This window comes from Mus musculus, chromosome 19 (assembly GCF_000001635.26).
Source record: "Mus musculus strain C57BL/6J chromosome 19, GRCm38.p6 C57BL/6J".
Lineage (NCBI taxonomy): Eukaryota > Metazoa > Chordata > Mammalia > Rodentia > Muridae > Mus > Mus musculus.
The window spans coordinates 23,640,085-23,655,505 of record NC_000085.6 but is presented as its reverse complement, the minus strand read 5'-3'; the positions used below and the strand labels follow the sequence as shown (position 1 = coordinate 23,655,505).

Sequence of the window (15,421 nt, the reverse complement as noted above, 5' to 3'; positions counted from 1 at the left end):
ATTGTGGGTGGGATCATTCTCTCTCCCCCCCCTCCCCCTCCCTCTCCCTCCCCCTCAAGGTTGAGACTTCAAGATGTTGGAGATACCAGAGTTTTGGGCCACCTGCTGAGGAGAGCTACAAGTCAGATGTGGAACCAGCTCAAGAAACAGAAGCGTGTTGCAGTCAGCAAAGCTGAAAGGAAAATGGAGATCTGAAGAGCTCGTTGACGTCAGACATGGAGATGCAGTATTTGTAGTTTGCCCAGCTGGGTTTAAGTCTTGGTTTGGTCCCATTTTTTCCTCACTGTGCATCCCTTTCTCCCTTTTAGAATGGTAATCCATTTTGTGGCATTGCATGTTGGAAGTATGTGAACAACTTTTTAATTTGATTTTACAATAGGTTACACAGATAAAAAGATTGCCATGAGTTTCAGAAGAGACTTTGAACTTTTAAACAGTGTTAAGACTGTTATACATTCATTTTAAATTATGAGTTGGCCATGAGCCTATGAGAGCCAGGGAGTAGAATATGGTGGTTTTCATAAGAAGGGCCCCCATGGGCTCATATATATGAATGCTTATTTGCAGGGAGTGGTACAGCCTTGGAGAAGTTGTGGCCTTGCTGGAAGAAGTGTATCACAGGGGATAGGAGGTTTTAAGAACCTGTGCTAGGTCCCAGTTCACTCTTTCTCTTTCTGCTTAAGGATCAGGATGCAGAACTCTCAGCCCCTCCTCCAACACTAGATCTGCCTGCATGTCCCCCTGTCCCCCCCCCCCCACCATTATCATTAATGGACTAAGCTCTGAAACTGTAAGCAAGCCTCTAATTAAATGCTGTCTTAGTTACGGTTTTACTGCTGTGAACAGACACCATGGCCAAGGAACTGTAATAAGGACAACATTTAATTGGGGCTGGCTTACAAGTCCAGAGGTTCAGTCTACTATCAACAAGGTGGGAACATGGCAGCATCCAGGCAGGCATGGTACAGGAGGAGATGAGAGCTCTACATCTTCATCTGAAGGCTGCTAGCAGAATACCGCTTCTAGGCAGCTAGGATGAGAGTCTTATAGCCCACACCCACAGTGACAGCCACACCTACTCCAACAGGGCCACACCTTGTAATCCTGCCACTCCCTGGGCCGAGCATATACAAACCATCACAAAGGCTTTCTTTGATAAGAGTTGCTTTGGTGTTGGTGTCTCTTCACAGCAGTAGAGCACTGACAAACACAGAAAGGGAATGTGGTTATGTTTTTTTTTTTTTTTTTGGTTTTTTTTTTTTTTTTTTTTTGGTTTTGTATTTTTTTCTGCAGCAGTATTATTCTCTGCCTTGATTGGATAGACTTGAATATGTGGCTTTCATGAACCCTTTTACAGTTCACTTCTGTTTCTCCCTTTATCGAAAGGGAAAGGCTGAAATAGTAGCGGTTGGCACTCTGTTGACGCTTAGCTGATAAGTGTAGTCTATCTATTTGATTTTGGATAGTAAGGATTGCCATCTTAGCTTACCCCAGGGCTCCACACCATGACCAAAGGCCACGGAAATGCACTTGGAAGAAGTGTGCAATCAAATTTGTGAAATAAGATCCAGAAGTACTCCTCAATATAGAACATCAATACAATAATCTTTGATAAGTGAATCAATTTGTAATGTGGTTTCTTTACATTTTCTTCAGTATGAATTTTCCTGTGGTTCAAAAAAAAATACTCATTTTAATTTTTTCCCAGATTGTATATTTGAATCTGGAACCAAATAAGTTCTTATATTCTAATTGGTTGATATGAACTTTAAATCTTCTTTTAAAATAGTCATTAGATGAAGCCCGTGTATCTATCTCAGTCTTCCCACAGTAGCCTCCTGAGTGCTAGGGATGTCTCTCATGCCTCATCAGACAGACATTAGTACCTTCTGGCATCAGTGGAAATCTGAATAAATGGTAGTCAATATCATATTCATTTGTGCATTTGACACTGGGGAAACCATGTACTGGGTACAAGCACCACAATAATGACAAAAATTAATGTTACAAAGCGTCAGATGTTAAAATGAAGACTTTGGAGGTTCTCTTAGAGTTGATTGCCGTTCGGAAATTGAGGAGAGGTAGTTTGGCCTCTATAATCCAAAGAAACTAAGACTACCCCTGATACCCACATCCTCCCCTACCCTGCACAGTTCCTACCCTGGCCTGTTTGTCAGAGGAACGCAGTGCTTAAACAAGGTCAAGAGCAGCATCTGGGACGGCAACAGAACCTTTGATGGCTGTTTAGCTAATTTGCTTAATGGCTCTACTATTTGATAGGCAATAGAACTGCACAGAGCAGTCATATTCTAGGGCTGGGGTTTTCTTTTAGTCAAATTTAACTGTGAGGGGAGGTGTGGAGGTAATAGAAGATTGGCTGTCAAAACAACTGCTACAGGTTCAGTTCCAATCTAGACTTGGGGCAGTACTATTTCTCCGTAACAGCTTCTCTGCACCACCAGCCTTTATTTTCCCTTGCTTAGGTTAGGCTGGTGAGCCCAGGTAACTACAAATCCTAGCATGTGGTCCTCTTTCAAATAGCTGCAAACCCTGTCTCTCTCACTGTATTCTGGGAAATGTAGTTTAACCAGTACTCAAAAGGCAGGCAATCAGGATAGTAAGGCTGGAGAAACCCCACCTCCACTGACCCCGCCCCCTCCGTTGACCCCTCCTCGGTTGCTAAGGAGACAAGAGACGCCGAATCTTTGTCCGTATAATGTAGAGCTGGACGGGCGCTGAGGGAAGTCCAGTCTGGTCTGTTCTCAACTGTAGCGCAGGCATGGGGACCTTTGATAGCCAATGTCACGAGTGCTTCGAGAGCAAAGAGCGGTGGTATGAGATTGGACCCACGGATTTGCTGGAGCGCAAAGGCTCTCTAACTCTCCGCTCACATCACAAGAAATACTCGGAGCCAGTGTTGGTGTATTCCTGGTGAGCCAAATACTTACAGTTCTTGGGTCCTAGGGAAGGAAGAGTGGAGAAGGATTCTGTAGAAGACGGGAAAAGAGTAACAGAATAACAGAATAAACAATAGTGGGAAAGAAAGAACTGGAAAGAGGAGAAGAAAATCAAAGAAAAGGAGGGCAAAGAGATAAAAAGAACAAGTGAGAAGAAAGGGGGAACCGATCTTTCAAAGAGCAGTGGCCATATCAAAGTGAACTAGGAGAGCTTTCCAGGACTGTTCCCCAGCACACACCAAGACCTGGACCAGCCAGGGCTTTAATCAGGGAAACTTAAGCTCTAAGCTCCTCTACACAGGGGAAAGGACCAGGGTCACTTAATAGATTGAAAATCACCTCCCTGAGGCAACACATACTTGTAAAAGAAAGTCCTATTAGAACGTTCGGCTCACTGGCAAGAGGCAAAGGTCCGTCCACACAGAGGACAGGGGCTGCCAATGTTTAGAGATGGGGGGACACACTTATAAGCGGTTCCTCAGCATCCTGCAGGCTATCATTCGTGAAGACCCTCCTAGCTAGAGGCAGCAACGTTTAGCCTCTCTTTGGGTAAGGCCAGGGCACTTGCTTGACATGTACTCTGTTCTATTTAATCTTTTTAACTACTTAAAATTCACACAAAGAACCAGGGTTGTGTGTTCTCTTGGAACATTGAAAGACCTAGAGGACTTTGTTCTAAGTCCGTCCTCTTCTGATGATGGGGCTCTCAAAACCCCGGGAAGCGTTTGACCTACTTTTGTGTTTTGGGAATTGTGCTTAGAATTCACTTTTCTGTCTCTGTCTCTGTCTCTCTCTCCCTCTCTCTCTCTTGGTTTCTGTCTCTCTGTCCCTATCTTTCTCTTATGTTCAAGTAGTCAATAGTTGTGATGTCAACACTAGAGAAAACTAGACACTTTTAAGGGTGTGTGTGCCAAATATAGTACAATAACTACTTACAACATATTTGTAACTTGGAGGGAGGAGTGGGAAGACAGAAATGAAGCCACAGCCTTGTCTACTTTATGCCGCCATTGCCTTTGAAGAGCGATGAATGCTTTTGACCTTAGGCCTGCGTGCACACAACCATTCCTGGACTGTTTGTGATGCCTGCCATTGGTGTTCTGCAGACTTTTAAAAGCCTGTCTGCTAGATACATTCCACTCCTTCTGCCTTCATTTCTCATCGCAGAGTGTACTCTCTGCCTATGCTAAGCAAAAATCTGCCTTCTTCTCTTTCCCTCTTATAGATGTCATTTCTGTGATCTGTTTCATGCTCCTTGCTCTCTTGCATTTCTGTGGTTTTGTTGATGGTGAGACTGTTAGCATGCCCACAGGTACCATGATGTAGTATTGCCTGATGACTCTAAGCATGACAAAGTCGTGTGGGTGTAACTTATGAAAAAAACATGCATTAGACAAATTTTGTTCAGGTGTGAGGTCTAGTGTTGTCTGTCAGTGATACGTTCAGTATTAATGAAACACACACATATATCAAATAAGATGTCTTTAAGCAGGTGCACACATGGGCCTTTGTGTGTGTGTGTGGGGGGGTAATCTAGTAGAAGAGTGCTTTTCTGGTAAATGGGAAGCCCCAGCTTCCATCCCTTAACTTCACAAGAAAACAAAACAAAACAAAACAAAACAAAACAAAAAAAAAAACAGGAACACCTAAGACACTGATTGATTCATGAAAACGTGGCCAGGAGGCCACAGGGACCTAAACCTGTTTCCTCTGGGAGAGATGGTTTCAGTGCTCCTGAGTGTTTGCAGTGCCTCTATAGAAAGGCACTAATGGGAATCTACTGAACAGCTTTGGAAGCAGTGGCATCTTTTGAAGCTGGCGACACCCTGCTCACCCTTCACCAAACCAACCAGTCGTTAATGTCTATGCTAACAAGACAGTGTAAAGTTGAGTGTGTGCACTTAGGAAAGAGCAGCCAGCCAACCCAGGATTGTTAGCTTTTGATTGCCTTATTTTGTGACTCATTCAAATGTTTCTTGAATTATATTTATTAGTGATTTTTAAATTCAATTGTTAAGGTCTAGGCTTACCGTTGTGGTGTCTGCTTCAACTGAGTATTTCACCAGGGACTTTATATATTTGCAGGTACAAATGCAGTGTGTAGCTAGGAGAAATTCTGATTTACTCTTCATAGTTGTTTAAACGTGGATTTCCCCTGCTTCTCTCTATCTGGCACATAATAGAAGTCTGTTTGACCTCACTGCAGTATCCAAACCAGCTTTGTAAGGTAGATGTGACAAAGGATGGAGGTGAAGGGATACCTCTGGACTATTTTTAATCTATGACATCACCTGAGACCCATGCCCTCCTTACAGCTAGGATGCTAATGAGATAGAGCCTATCACCCTTGCACAGCCTGCTGCTTTCCAGTAAGAAATACCTTTCCCAGAATTCATCTTCGCCCATTCCTTTCTATAGCATTTATGGAACTGCATCATAAGCCATTCCCATTAGAAATTCTGAGTTGAGTGAGAGAAAATTATTTCCTGGGATATCCATCCGCTCATTGGTATAATCAGAAACAGAACAAATTATACTTTAATAAATTCTCTCATGTGAGAAGAGTTTACTCATTCATTCGTCTGTTCATTTGTTCATTCGTTCATTCATTTTCTTCTGTTCCTTGGCCAGATGACACCTGGTAACAAATTATAATAATTTAAAGAAAAAAAATTCAACCAGATCTCCATGGAGACAGATCCTGTCCTCGTCTCCATGGCAATATCTAGTTTTAAGGACTCAGATTAATTTTACAAATTTGTAATTTTAATTGTTTTTCTTTCTTGCCTCAGCCACAGAGTTAGGTAGGACCTTGAGAGTTACACTTTCCCCATGCCATCTTCCTACCCCATAAGAAGAAGAAAACAAAACAAAAAAGAAAGAAAGAAAGAAAGAAAGAAAGAAAGAAAGAAAGAGAGAAAGAAAAGCAGGGGGAGTCAAATGTGATCATTGTGGGGGCAGGGAACTTCATTGTTCTAATGATTTTTTAACGAAAGCTAATTTGGACATGGATAGTAAACCAGAGGTAAAGGGGAAATTTACCTTTACCTTTGTGCTCTTAAGTAGAAAACAGATAAGAACAGCTAGCCAGAAGTGAAACCGCAGAAATCTAAAAGCAAGGTTAGTACATTTGAAGCTTTCCCAGAACTCTGGACTTGAATGGATCAGGTCTTAGTTCCATTTTGGCAGGTGTTGCTTCCTATGCGCTACCAAGACCTGTCTTGAACTTCCATCATGGCTTCAGTTGTGCTAAGGTCTGGGGACCTGTTCCAGAAGGAGCAAGTAGAGATGAGATAGGTGGAAACCGAAAAGACACAGAGTGCTAGAGCTCTCTGGTGGTTTGACTATGAATGGCCCCTATACGCATATATATTTGAGTATTTAGTTCTAAGAACTGTTTGGAAAGGACTAGGAAGTATGGGTTTGTTGAAAAAGGGGGTGCCAGTGGGTTTTAAGGTTTCAAAAGCCCACACCAGGCCCAGTCTGCTCTCTCTGCTGCATGCTTATGGATAAGATGTAAGTTCTTAGCTATACTGCTTCAGTGCCAGACCTGCCTGTCTACTGCCATGTTTCCTGCCATGATGGTCATGGACTCACCCTTAATGAAATGCTTGCTTTTTCTTCTTGTACTGGCTAGTTTTGTGTCAACTTGACACAGCTGGAGTTACCACAGAGAAAGGAGCTTCAGTTGAGGAAATGCCTCCATGAGATTCAGCTGTAAGGCATTTTCTCAATTAGTGATCAAGGGGTCCCACCTTGTGGGTGGGACTATCTCTGGGCTGGTAGTCTTGGTTCGATAAGAGAGCAGGCTGAGCAAGCCAGGTGAGGCAAGCCAGTAAAGAACATCCCTCCATGGCCTCTGCATCAGCTCCTGCTCCCTGACCTGTTTGAGTTCCAGTCCTGACTGCCTTGGTGATGAACAGCAGTATGGAAGTATAAGCCGAATAAACCCTTTCCTCCCCAACTTGCTTCTTGGTCATGATGTTTTGCACAGGAATAGAAACCCTGACTAAGACAGTTGCCTTCGTCATGGTGTCTCTTCCCAGCAATAGAAGAGTAGCTAACACAAACCAGATCTCATTGCTGCTGCTTTTCATGCATACCTGTTCCAAAACTCCGATTTGAAAAAAATCTCCAGAATATCATTCTTCCTGAAGTAAAGAATAACAGTCAAATTTTCAATAAATATGTCCTGCTTATTGTTGGAACTTTAGACTCCTGAATCAGATATTTTCCTAAGATCCTAAGATAAGAGCTATACTACAGCACAAATCCTTAATAAAACTAGTGTTGATTTTCATAGCTAATCTAGTTCAAAGGGATAAGATTGAAACACGTTGGTTGCTTTCTGTGTAAGTGACTTTAGAAGAACACAGTGTGTGGTTAATCATCTAATTATGATTTAGTCTAGAATGAGCCATGAGGAATGGCACAGACTAGGTTTGTCTGTGAAGGCTTTTCCAGAAAGGTTTAACTAAGGGTGGAAGACATACCCTGACTCCGAGCCACACCATTCCACAGGCCGGGCAGGGCAGTGACTACAAATGAGCTGAGTGACATGCTGGCCTCCCCTTCTTTGTCTTTTGACTGCTGCACTGTGGTTTGGTGTTCCAGCGCTTGAGGCCATGCCTTCCCCACCATGATGAACTCTGCCTTTTCATTGTAGATGCCAAAATAAATGCCTCCTGCTGTAAGCTGCCTTGTGTCAGGTCTTTGGGCACATAGAACAGTAAGTGACACATCAGAGAAGAATTCAAAAACAGGGCTGCACTTGTACAAATCTTTACATACATGACACACCACCAGTGACTGGTGGATCGCAAGGGGATTTGATGTTAAGGTAGGGGCAAGTACTTATATTGTAAAGAGCTATTTTTATATCTTTTAAATGTTCAAATTATAATATCACATGTGCATTCATTACGATGTAAAGTCGATTGAGGACATGGAAATATATTCACTATCTAGTGGGTAGCAAAATTCAGCATTTGCATACTGGTGGGTATGGTGGCGCACGCCTGCATTCCTGGCACCTGGTACTCTGAGGCGGGAAGATTGCCATGAGTTCATGGTCTCTCTGGGCTACATATAGGGATGGATGTGTTTCAAAAAAAGAAAGTAAAAAAATTTGCATATGGTCCAAATGCATATAATAGGATTTATTTTCTACAACCGATCCCCATAACTTTTAAACTGCTGGCTAGTTCAGAAGAATTCGAGCATACCAGTTCTACACTCCTAACTTGAAATGGCTTGAAATGGCTTGTTTTAGATTAAAACAGTTGGCTTGAGAAGAGTTGTATTCTTTCTAGGTCCTTCCTCCTTCCTCCACATTCTCCTTCCTCTGGATCCATTTGTGTGGATCATGGGAGTAGAGTTACATGACGGTCAGGAGTGAGGGTGAGTTTGCCTCCCAGAACTGTGTAGACATCCTTGTCCGGATTCTTATTCTTGTCCAGGGGTATCCTGCCTGCTGCTGGTGGTGAATTGATTCCTTTTTTAAACATTTGGTATGTCTGCTTGCAGATTTATTCTGGCTTTTGCTGGCTCTTCAGATATCTGACGGCTCGTCCTTTCCAGCCTCTGGATTAGACTTATCATTCCATAGTCGCTGGTGGGATACTCTGTCCCTCAGTGTGGTGCTCTGAAGCTCACTGACAGCTCAGATTCTATCTAAGTGCAGGGCAGATGGTCTATTGTGTCAGCTTTTCTCATCCTGGTCACCAGACATGTGACAGATGACAAGTAAGGAAAGAAAGACTTATTTGGGTCAGAATGGTCCAGAGTGTTTGCCATGATGGGGAAGGCGTGATGTCTGCAGACCTGGGCTTGAGGCACAGTTTGTATACATTTGATGAAGCTCACCCCCACTACATACAATGATCTACTTCCTCCAGTTTTGCCACACCTAAAATTCCCACAACTCCCTACAAGTTCTCCAGCAGCTGGAGACCACTTGCTCGAAAACTACAAGTCTGTGGGAGACCTTTCACATTCAAGCTACAACATTTGCACAGGATAGCTCCCTCCTGTTGGCCAACATATAACACAGCCTCATACTCAGTTCTGTAATGTTCTTCTTTAGAAGGCAAAATAGATCACTCTACCTGAGAACTTCCAGCTTAAATAAATTCTTTATTTCTCAACAACCGTGGCTTTTAAGTATCTCACTCAGGACTAAAATTCCTAATTTATTTTCTCAGAAATTAATCAGCGATGCTTTATCACTTGTTGTATTTCTTGGAGGCCTCATCAGAGTAGACACTATTTTAAAGGGAAGCCAGCAATGTCTGAAGACTAGTGCCGGGCAAAGCAAGGTCTTTAAAAGAAAGTTTTAACGTTACGATGTCTGGGTGGAGCTGGAGATGCTGCAGTGCCATGTGAAGTAAGCCAGACTCAAAAAAATCAATTTTGCACAATCTCACATTTGTGGAATGTCCTTAATAATAAAGAATTGAAAGCAGAAGGGAGAGAGAGTTGGAAACAGGAAGATCTGTGGGAAGGGAAAGAATGTCCAGAGAAAGAGATGGGGGTGCAATGTGACCAAAGAACATGGCATACAGGGATGAAAAATGTCATGATCAAAATCCATTACGTTGTACAACACACGTCTGCCAATTAAACAAATGAAACATTCATGCTTTAGAACCATTTATTTAAAATATGCATGAGACTTTGTCAGAAGGATATTTGGTACCTACAGCAGCAAAATACATATTCCAGATAGTTTGGCCTCTTCTTTCTTTCTCCTTGCTACTTCTACATCTTCCATAAAGGACATGTATTGTTATTGTAGTAAGAACAGAGTCAAAGTCTTTTTTTTCTAGAGCTTTCCTTATAAAGCACACATTCTCTAAGTGATCAGAATGTAGGCATGATACTTTATCTTTTTCCGAATCCGACTCACTCCAACTGGCTTATTACGAAGCTTTAAAAATATCTTTTTAATTGCTAGTTTTTGCTGGGTAAGAATCATGATGCACATTCATTCCGCTCAGCTCCCCTTTCATTCTCGTCTGTGCCACCACAGTAGCTCCTACGCCACAGCTATTTTAAATCTAGTCTAGGCTTTCATTCCTCAATAGACGCATGCTGCCTCCAATTGCTTTTTGAATGAAATAGTTTGGGGAGTGAAGTTCTTTCCCTCCCTCCCTCCCTCCCTCCCTCCCTCCCTCCCTCCCTCCCTCTCTCTCTCTCTCTCTCTCTCTCTCTCTCTCTCTCTCTCTCTCTCTCTCTCTCTCTCTCTCTCTCTCTCTCTCTCTCTCTCTCTGTCTCTAATAAAATTCAGGTGGCTTTGTCTTCTTCATCCTGGCTCCTATCTCCCATCCTCTCTGTGATGGAATTCCAATCAGATCCTTCCTTAAAAACCTAATGACTATGGAGCTTTGAAGGTACCACCTGCATGAAAGTCTGTTTTGTTTTGCTGGCATTTGTGAAACAGCAGTTTTGTGGGAAAGATCACTATGGTTTCAGTGTGAAGTTGTCTGTCCAGCCTGCAGCATCTCAGTTTAAACACTCGTTCCCAAGCAGCTAGTGCTCTTTGGGGGAGGTTTCTGACATTCCAGGTGAGACTTACCTGTAGGAAGTGGGTCCCTGGTGGCTGATCCTTGGGGGATATCTTGTCCCTGTCCCCTCCTGTCTCCCTTTGTTTCCTGTTGGCAATTAGGTGAAGCCCCTTCACACATGAGCTCTTCCTGCCATAGTGTCTGGCCTGAGCATGTGGTTAAAATCTTGTTGTGGAAGCCATAGTGTGTTGTCCACTCTTTGATGCTTATAAATGTTCATTTACAGGGACTCCTTGGTCTGGTATGAGGCCTCTGGCTTCTGCTACTCTATCAGTACTGGAACCTCACTGGGACTCTTGTCCGATATCCTGTTGTTACCCTGTGCCATGGAGATCCTGTGTTTTGGGATCTGTAGGACCCTCCTTTTCATGCATTCTAGCATGGGGTGAATGATGGGGTGGGCCAACTCAAAGCCCTGGACCTGGGTCTGAGATTTGAGCTGGTCAGCCTACAGGATCTCCCACTCTCATGCCCTCAGGGCTGGCTCACATGCAACTTCTGCAACCAGGGCTAGCACAATCTGCTTCCTAGGCAAGGTGTAGGGCACACAGTCCCAAGTGATGTAGCTAGTGGGGAACAGGGCCACTTCGCCCACTCTCATGAGCCTGGTACCAGCTCTCCCACCTGCCATAGTTGGTGAGGGAGGAAGGAGAGGAGGGGGGCATCTCTTCCTTCATCCACACCACTGCCCAGCAGACAAGGGTCAGGACCTGCTCTCCTGTCCTCAGGCCCTTGGGGCAGCTCACCTACAACCCCCACATCCAGGACCAGCCCTACTGTGCTGCCCGTGGGCAAGATGTAGGACCTGAGGGCTGCCACTGGTGAGGGGCAGGAACAGCTCTCCTGCTCTTGTGATCCCAGAGCCAGGTCTCCTGCCAGCCATAGTTAGTGAGGGGCGAGGTGAGGCAGGAGGGAGGGTATTTCTCCCTAGTCCACGCCACTGCATGGGGGACCATGGGCGTAGGAGGGCCAGCTCCACCATGTTCCTATCCTCTGCCCAGCTCACCTGAAACTCACGCTATGTCTGGGTGTGAGGTGAGGGAGTTGCTCTCCTGAGTACTGCAGCTGGCTAGGGCCTGGGTCATCTCTCCTGCTCTCATGCCCCTAGGACCAGCTCTTCCATGATGCCCAGGAGAGGGGTTGGGCCAGTTCTGCACTGCCCTCACACATCAACATTTCCCAGGCCTGGCCTTTGGGGGTAACAGACCCCTGCTGCTGCAAGGCCACACACCCAGATGTGGTCCCCTGTGGCAGTGCAAGCCAGAACCCCACCCTGGTCCCAGGCGGCATCAACAGCTGCTCACACCAGGCTGTTCCTCACCGCCCTCAAAACTGTAGCTCTCCCTGTCTTCTTTGTGACCACATCCTTCAGTTTCTCTTTCTCTTCCATTTCTCGTCCACTTGCTCCTCTTAGGGTGCCCTGGTCTCTGAGAGTCTGGGGTCATCTCAGATGTGGTTTCAGGAGTGTATTATGGTGCTGGGCAGGGTCATCCTGGGCGTGGTCTGCCCCTCCTCTCTGCCACCTACTGACACATGTGCCACATCAGCCACACCTCCGATGCCTCTAAGGGTAGGCCGTTACTCTTGATGATTGTTACGTATCTTCTCATAGAACACTGGGGACACATTCTGCTGCAGTAGAAATTGATAAGTTACCTCTATCTAAAACAAAAAAGTCTGGCTTTCAGATATTTTCAGCTCCAAATGTAAAGATCCTATGTCAGTTGTATGTCCCTGGGCCAAATGTCTGTTTGGGATCATCTTGTTTCTCTGTTTATTTTTTCATTAATCAATTAATTACTTTACATCTTGATCACAGACAGCCCCCCTCCCTCCTCTCTTCCAAGTCTCACTTTTACAAATCTCCCCCCCCCCATTACTCCTACCCATTAGAGAAGGAGAAGCCCCCCCTCCCCCGGGTACCACTGCACCATGGTACATCCAATCACAGTAGGTCTAAGTACCTCCTTTCACACTGAGGTCCAACCAGGTAGTACTGTTTGGGAAAGGGGATCCAAATGGCAGGCAACAAGTCAGAGATAGCCCCTGCTCTAACTGTTAAGGGACCCACATGAAGACTAACCTGCGCATCTGCTACAAATGTGTAGGGGGCCTAGGTCCAGCTCCCACATGCTCTTTGGCTGGTGGTTCAGTCTCTGTGGACCCCCATTGGCCCAGGTTAGTCGACTGTGTAGGTTTTTGTGGTGTCCTCGACCCCTTCCTCTTGCTCAATCTCTGAGCTGCGCCTGATGTTTAGCTGTGGTCTCTGCGTCTGTTTCCTCCAGCTGCTGGATGAAGCCTCTCAGGAGACAGCTATGCTAGGTTCCCGTCTGCAAGCATAGCAGAGTACATGGCTCGCTCAAATGGGATACGTCGCAAGTTGGGGCAGTCATTGTTTGGCTGTTCCCTCAATCTCTCCTCCGTCTTTATCCCTTAGGACAAATTTTGGGTTGAAGGTTTTGTGGGTGGATCGATGTCTCTCTCCCTTCACTGAAAGTCCTGCCTAGCTACGGGAGGTCGCCACTTCATTCTTTATATCTCCCCACTGGTGGGAATCTCTGCTAGGGTCAGCCTCATAGGCAAAGTTTCCCCAGAGCCTCTCCTGTCCCAGGTCACCAGCTAGTCCCAGAGAGGCCTCCTACTGACTTCCATTCTCACACCTAGCCCTCTCCCATCCCCCATCTCCCCACACCTGATCATCTTTTTAAGCAAGATCAAATCTAAACTTGGTGCCTCTCCAGTTGCCATGGAGATGTGTACACAGGAGAGAGACGACATGTTGGATTTGAGATCCTACAGACAGCTACTGTTCTGGAGAAGGATGCCATAGTCCATGCATTTAGTTTTATTGGAAATGTTTAGAACAAAACACATTGATAATGAAGAATTGTTCCACATTTGGAGTTTCTTTATTTTAAAATTTTCCTCTCCTGCTAAGCTACCCCTTGTAAGTATTGGTTAAAACAAAACAAGAAATTATCTTAGATGTAATGAGCAGCAGAAGAAATCTTGTACATAGATTAGGTAAAAACATTTTTCCGGTGCTTTGAAAAAGTTAGTATGATTAAAGTTGAATATGGTGATACTGTTTTGGTAGACATTAATTTTCCTTTGCTCTGTTTCTTTCGTCTCATTTTGAAGTGCAATTATGTTTTAATTGTTTTTAGTCACACTTTATACTTTCTCTTTTGATTTAATCATTGGTGCATTGACAAAGATAATTGACAGGCAGGAATGCAATATGCTTCTTTGGTAAAATATTAGATCTTTAATCAGATTATTAAGTCGTCAGTAAAATGGGAGAATTAATATACCACTATTTCTCTCTAAATAAATCTTAGTACAAGTAATTTAGTCTCCTCACTCAGAAAGTATTGGGAGGATTATTTTTGAAATTAAAATGTAAGAGTGAATAGCTTGTCCCAATTTTCTCAAGCCAAACTTGGTGTAGTGATGCAAGCCGGGGATCCCAGCATTCTGAGCCAGGAAGCCTGAAAGGTCTGGGCCAGCCTGGGCTACATAACAAGACCTTGCCTGCAGCAAGCAAGCAAGCAAACATAACCCCTCTACCCCAAAATAGAACATCTTCTCACCTCCACCAACAACCCCCCCCCCCAGAAAGCAGAAAGTCCAAAGCCAAAAGCAAGCATGTAAAAACAACTTTTCAATATTTAGGAAAACTTCAACTTGCTCATCCAGGAGTTATGAGTGTTAAATGAATTAAAAAAAAATCAAACTTTTTCACAAATATGTCCTCCTTAGATGAAGAACCTTTTTGCGTCATTTATTAAAAATATATTTACTGAGGTTGGTACTATAACTTGGAAGTAGAATGTTTTCCCAACATGTACAAAGCCCTGTGTTATATTTGTAGCACTGAAGAAAAAGTCAAAGGCCAAAATATATTTATTGTTATGAATGTCAAAGGCACACTGCTGGTTTAGGGACCAGGCTCAGGGTCCATGTCCTTAGGATGCCAGTTGTTATTACTATGAGGCAGCTGTGGGAGGGGCTAAGGAAACAACTGCAATGCTGATGGCCCGTGCTACAGTGAAGGCTAAAATAAGCAGGCTGTCCTGGTTATCAGACACGGATCCGAGTCCAGATCTCATCCACTGATGTAGTTCTGTGACTTAAAACAATGGATTAGAGCAGACACACAGGCAGTGATAGCAACGGCTCATTAAGAAGGGGAAACGGTTCTCTTGAGGGTGGAAGCTGGGAAGATGGATGCTCAAGAGCCCAGGGCCACATGAGTTCTTGTGCTTTATAGGTCATTTCTATGGCACCCACCCTCTATTTGTATAGTGGAGGCTTTTCTACTTCGTATTCTGTTGTTATGTAGCACAGGTAGGGAAGGGCTGGAAGGGTTTCTCTCTATGCCAGTTGGCCTGTTTCATATGCGATTCTCACTATCTCTTCCATATGACTACTCTGTTGCAACATTGAGAGCATCTAGAAGCTTGTATCTTAGCCATGGTAGATGAGATAAAGTTTCTCAGAGGAGACCATTTTGCCCCTACCATCCATAGAAGAACGAATGTGTGGTATGTTAGTTCTCAGCCTAGACCAGTGTATTACTTGTTTTTCAACATTTGGGAATAGGTACAAGTTATGCCTGGTATCATGTCTTGTACATAATTTTGTAAGACTTAGGACTCTTAGTCCTAGGGATGGCTATGGCATCTTAATATTTATCCATCTATGTGATGCCTTGTATCTCTGAACCTACAGCCTGATGGGTGGAGACAGTACAGCTAATGTGCATCTAGATCTAGCACATTGAGGTTCATGAGGTTTCATATGGCCATTCACAGAGTAAGAGGAGTAGCGTTGGTTTTGTTGTTGTTTGTTGTTTTTCGAGACAGGGTTTCTCTGTGTAGCCCTGGCTGTCCTGGA

General features: G+C 44.2%; 1 protein-coding gene and 1 pseudogene across 1 annotated transcript in view; one reads left to right on the top strand and one right to left on the bottom strand.

Moving 5' to 3' along the window:
• Positions 1–2,693: 2,693 nt before the first annotated feature.
• Positions 2,694–15,421, top strand: part of 1700028P14Rik (RIKEN cDNA 1700028P14 gene) — a 94,053-nt gene continuing 81,325 nt past the window's right edge. Inside the window, exon 1 of the mRNA NM_026188.2 lies at positions 2,694–2,931. Within this exon, the coding sequence (NP_080464.1) occupies positions 2,780–2,931 (152 nt within the window). The 5' untranslated portion in view covers positions 2,694–2,779. The remainder of the gene's footprint in view (positions 2,932–15,421) is intronic.
• Gm22144 lies at positions 11,996–12,097 on the bottom strand (annotated as a pseudogene).